The sequence below is a fragment of the Monopterus albus genome, unplaced genomic scaffold (assembly GCF_001952655.1).
Source record: "Monopterus albus unplaced genomic scaffold, M_albus_1.0 scaffold8.1, whole genome shotgun sequence".
Classification (NCBI taxonomy): Eukaryota; Metazoa; Chordata; class Actinopteri; order Synbranchiformes; family Synbranchidae; genus Monopterus; species Monopterus albus.
This window is the reverse complement of record NW_018127888.1, coordinates 1,242,469-1,248,047: the sequence shown is the minus strand read 5'-3', so window position 1 is coordinate 1,248,047 and position 5,579 is coordinate 1,242,469. Positions and strand designations below refer to the sequence as shown.

General features: G+C 39.7%; 1 protein-coding gene across 4 annotated transcripts in view; it reads left to right on the top strand.

Moving 5' to 3' along the window:
* LOC109951805 (myelin protein zero-like protein 2) overlaps nt 1-4,424 on the top strand; it is a 20,126-nt gene extending 15,702 nt beyond the window's left edge. Inside the window, exon 7 of one of the 4 annotated variants that reach the window (XM_020586528.1) lies at nt 4,211-4,424. In XM_020586528.1, coding sequence (XP_020442184.1) covers nt 4,211-4,262 — 52 coding nt within the window. In that variant the 3' untranslated portion in view covers nt 4,263-4,424. Of the gene's footprint in view, nt 1-32; nt 365-4,210 lie in introns of those variants that run through there. The other 3 variants (XM_020586504.1, XM_020586512.1, XM_020586519.1) reach the window with 3 other exon arrangements.
* Nucleotides 4,425-5,579: the final 1,155 nt, after the last annotated feature.

Genomic DNA, 5,579 nt, shown 5'->3' with positions numbered 1-5,579 from the left:
TTCTCTCTTTTGGTCTCCATCTGACTCCGTAGATGCGCCGCACCTTGGTGGGGCCTGGGGCTCTTTGCCATACCGATGGGATGTTTCCTTTTTCTCACCTACCACAGTTTTTGGATCCAAAACCTGGACCAGTTGATGGGCAGCTCGCATTAACCAGAAATGAATCAAGAATGTGCTTTTGTGTAGAAAACTGTAGATACTGTACAGAGCATTAGCCAGCCTGCTGTGTAGCCTGTGTGCCTTTCTTTCTGGAGAGGAACAACTGTTTAATCAGATCATCTTTTCCTGTTAAGCTACTGAACATTGGCTTTCAAACACACTTCCTGTTTAGAATAAATGTTTTGATGATGTAGATGTAGGACAATGGCGTATTCCTGTTCCTACTAATACATTTCACCCTTCAACACACCAACGCAACCAAAGCCACATGTTTGATATATTGTTTCAACAAACAATAGAAACGGTGAATGAGCAGTTTCGTAGCTAGTACGGGAATTTGGTTTTAATTATCGGATGATGGGAAGCGTTATGAAACCTCCCAGAGAGCGTATATCAACTCTCATTTCATTTCAGTTGTATGTACCAGCTGTCTGATCCACTCTACTGTGAATTCACAGCTGGATGGTACAATATTGTACATTTGAGCTTTGTGTCACTACTGAAGTTTTATCACTGTATTTTTCTGAAATTCTTATGAGTCTTATAAGACTGATTTTGTGACTCCTGCAGAAATAATATCAAAACCTGATGGTGAGCACTTAGAGGAGTTGGAAACAGACACTTAATAATTTTGTAAAAAAAAAAAAAAGCAGCACTTGATTAAATGCAATATATGTTAGGCTGGGCGGCACAGTGGTGCAGTGGTCAGTGCTGTCACTTCTGGGTTTGATCCTGGGCCAACCCAGGGCCTTTCTGTGCAGAGTTTGCACGTTCTCCCAGTGCTTGCGTGGGTTCTCTCCAGGCACTCCGGTTTCCTCCCACAGTCCAAAGACATGCAGCTTAGGTTGACTGGCGACTCTAAATTGCCCGTACGAGTGAGTGTGCGTGGTTGTTTGGCTACACGTCAGCCTTGTGATAGACTGGTGACCTGTCCAGGATGTACCCCACCTCTCGCCCAATGTCAGCTGGGATTGGCTCCAGCCTCCCCATGACCCTATTTAAAAATAAGTGGCATAGATAGTGGATGGATGGATCTATTCAGCTTTATTGACAAAGTGGCAAATTTCTACCATCTCTCATGGCCTGTTATCTGCTTTGCATAATGATCTGTTTTGTCTTTTTCTGGGCACATGGGACTTTTTATCTCTCTTGGGTTTTCAGATTTCTCTGTAATAGGCACCGCATAACTGGTTACTACAAAAATGTGTTTCGGAAATATAAGCACCAGACCTTAAAAGTCAAGCCTCTTAAACATAAGTTGATGACTTTGCTGGTCGATCAGATTTATTTACATTTCAGACTGAAGCTGTCACCGAAACACTTGGCAAAGGAAGGAAATATATTTATCCCAATCAGATGCAGATGAGTTAACAGAGATTTTGATCCACCCTTTGCTCACAACTTGGGACTTAACCCTGTGTGATTCTAACCCTTTGTCCCTGCTGCTGTCTCTGATGTCTGCTTGTCATTGTCCTTCCCCCACTGTGTGTGACAATGTAGATAAATAATGAATGACTATGTTATGCATGAATGCATATCCCTGTGTGTTTGTTGTTCTTACCTCTCCTAGTCTCTGCTCTCTGTCCCCTGCTTTCATCAAGTGCTGTCTACCTCTACCTAACAGGAATATCCATAGAGACTGGTAGTTCAGATGATATACACTCAGAAACTAGCACCAAAGACCCCAGCACGTCAGAGGAGTAGCACCTTAGCTCAGATGATGATGATTAGTCTGACTGAGGAGACAGCCACAGAAAGTGAGACAAACACTGATGTGAAGCCAGCCAGTAAGCTCAATGGACTGATGCCCAGATGGCACTCGTGGATTGTTTGACCAGTTCTGCTGCTGACGAGCTGCTACTGTACTACTGCTGCTGACTCAAAAACAAGAACACTGTTCTTGAATAAGAGGAAAACAGAAAGTTCTGTTTCCAAATAAGCAACAAAGAAACTGGAGCAATGATTTTTATGAAGTTAAAGGCTTTGAAAGACAACCAAAAGAAAACTAACTTTACTGTTGAGAAAGTCCAAAAATATTTGCGTCTGTTCTTCTAGACATGGACGAAGCAATAGATTTCATCAAAGATAGTGGCAATTACTGTAAGAAATATTTACTGCCGTGATGAGCCATGCACAGATCTCTATATTTTTATAGTACCTGCAACCTTTGAAAAACAGCTTTCTTGTTGACAATATCATGTCATTTTACAACTGAATGCCATTAAGAATAATGTAGGTCTAGCATTTCAGGCAGTGATGGACACATCATAATACCCGCCAGCCCTAGAACGCTCGTTAAAAGCAGTTTCATCTTCCACTAATCTTCCCCATGAGGATATTACAGTATGTCACATCACATTACTGGGATAAAAAAGCATAAAAGTGGTGTTTCTGTCATTAAATCTGAAGGTCAAGTACTTGATCAGTGAGTTAGCAAACTATACATGCACCTGTCTGTTCTGTGGGAGCACACAGTCAGATCTGAAAACCCCTTTGATAGCAAAATATCCTTGAGTTTTCTCTCTGTGCACTTGTGAATGAATCACGTCTACTAACAAATGATTTGTAATACCTGCCTTTCTTCTTCTGTGACAGAATTTTTTCTGGCTTTTTATATATTGCCACAGATATTTTATCATGTTCAAAATGTTATTGTATCTGTTCATTATAGATCTTTTATAAGGAATGTTTTTCTAATAAAAAAAACCTTTAAATGTTTCAGACACTAGTTGGCCCTTGAAACAAATAATCACACAAAACTTGGCTTGATTTAATAGAACTCATTTATTATCTATGAGAGGAGTCTTGTTATCCGGCATTTATTATGCATCATTATCTTTAATGCACTACATCTATTGGTGCGCTTATGTTATGCCTGTCTGCAGAGCTCTTCACTTGTTTACCTGTGTGCATGACTGCAGTGAGTCCATGTTGAATTTGTTGCAGGCTCAATATGCTTATGCCTTCATGTGTGACTTCACTCTGGGGTTTGCTTGTTTATTGGATGGTTCATGACTGTGAATATGTTGCTATATATTTGTGTGTGTGTGTGTGTGTGTAGACACTGATCAAAGTCTGTTCCTCTGGGTGGAGCTTAGTTACTGACTGACAGACCTAAAGTGTGTGTGTGTGTGTGTGTGCGCGTGCGTAAAGCATAAAGCCTGTAAGCAGACCAGAATGCAGTGCAACAGACAGAACACTGCATGTTGAGTGAGGAATCCTATTTTGTTGACTGATACTATTGTTCAGTATGTCATCACTATGCCTAATACTCTCAACTCAGACAAGCACAACCACGCCTGTTTGCAGCAAGTTTATTCCTGGTGGTTGCCAAAAGGCATTCTGGGAAATGTAGAGAATAAGATCAGGGAAATGAAAGGGAATAAATATTCAGTGCTGCTGATTTATTAACTGGCACATGTGACCTCCTCCTGATGATATTTCTGGCAATTTATCAATCAAAAAATAAACTAATTGAACTGTAAAAATAAACGATTAGGTCAAAACTAAATTCTATGTACATACTGTATACACTCGCTGGCCACTTTATTAGGTACAGTTTTTGGTGAAGTTGTCATAAATGTATAAATTGAATATATATATATATATATATATATTCAATTTATACATTTATGACAACTTTACCAAAAACAGAAACATTCTGAGCTTCATAAACTCATGTTAAAGCAGAAGTGTTGAATTGAATGGCGTACAATTGTATGCCATTCAATTCAAGTGTACCTAATAAAGTGGCCAGTGAGTGTATACTGTATGCATAACTGTTTTACTTTTTCAGGATGATAGGAAGAAATGTGAACCAAACTCTTTGCAGGTGTTTTCAACTATTTGTTGTTCACAACTCATTTAATAAGCCATTCTCAGCCATGAGAGGACACACACACACACACACACACACACACACACACTACAGGCAAGACATGCAAATCATCTACAGAAGATACTAAAATTTGCTTTGTTTAATAAAGAATGTCATTGTCTGTCTTTTTTTCACGTTTTCTCCTACTTGGTTTCTTTCTCACTTCTTCTCCAGCTTTAATTTCAGTCTACATTCCAGATCCGAAGGGTTATACCTGGCACAGTAAAGTGGAGAAGAACTATGTTACAGTACATGCACACACAAAAATATGTGCCTGACACAACATGTTGCACTAAGAGAAACCAAATCACCTCTGTGTGTTATTTATGAATGAATGATGGAATGTGACTTATAAGGACGGATGTGGTCCTGCACGTACATTTACACCTGCATATACACTCAAGCAAATAGGTAAATAAATCATTTATTCTAAAGTTGGATAGTCTATGTGTTGTATTGAGTAGAACCTCACATTCCTACTGAGTAATGTTGTACTTGTTTGTGACAGTGCTGGGAAATGTTTCTCTTTATGTGAAGCCTTTAAAGCTGGGAGTGTAGGAGATGTAACATTTCATCAACTATTCAGTGCAAATAAACTGATGAAAAGGCAGGACTCTCACGATTTTGGCTAAAGCACAATGGTCACATACACCATCAGGCCCGAACAATTTAAATCACCATCTAGTGCTGACAGCAGGAGAACAGGTCTCTTGTTGTTCAGCGTCGCCAGATCGCCAGTTAGCGGGGACAACTTTATTGTGCCTGAGAAGATTTCAGCTGAACCCGGAACCGTGCCGCTGTGACCAGACAGAGAGCCCCTGTATTCACACAGACAAAACATCACACAGTGCAGGTGTGTGTGTGAAAGTATCCAGGCAAGACACAAGATGTTATCTTCCAACAGAAGATGGGGAGTCTATATCAAATTAACACAGATTATATAAGATGGTTAACACAATACAACACTGGAACCCAGAAATTGTAAAAGCTCCCAGGTAAGGCAAGTCCTTTAACTCAACATCTATTCAAAACAGAAAGTGGTGTCTTTACCTCAGTGTGGGAACTGTTACATAATATTGTTAACAGATCCAACACAAACACTGTGCTGGTGAATGGGTGCAGGGAGGAGGAAACCTGTGCCTCACTCCACCTACCTTTAGCTCACATCAGAGAGAGCAACCACGGAAAATAGCAATGAATTCAGCTTTAACAAGGTATCTAATGTAAACACAAAGTACATGTGCTGACTTCTGAAGGCATTTGAAGAAGATGTTAGTTGTACAGTATTTCACATGAGATACTTTTCCACAGTCCATTATTAATGACCCATGTACGGAATGAGGCAAGTGATTTGTTACAGAAGTTAATAGTTTTTGAGGGACTGGAGCTGCAACTGAACACAATTGGAGACACTGAACAACATTATCATGAACCGGACGAAGATTTTGACCCTGAAAAAAACTTTTTTCTTAAAAAAGAACTCTGAAAATAACTGCAAGTATTACACGGATGAGCAGTTTAACAGCAATGTTAAGACTGAAAA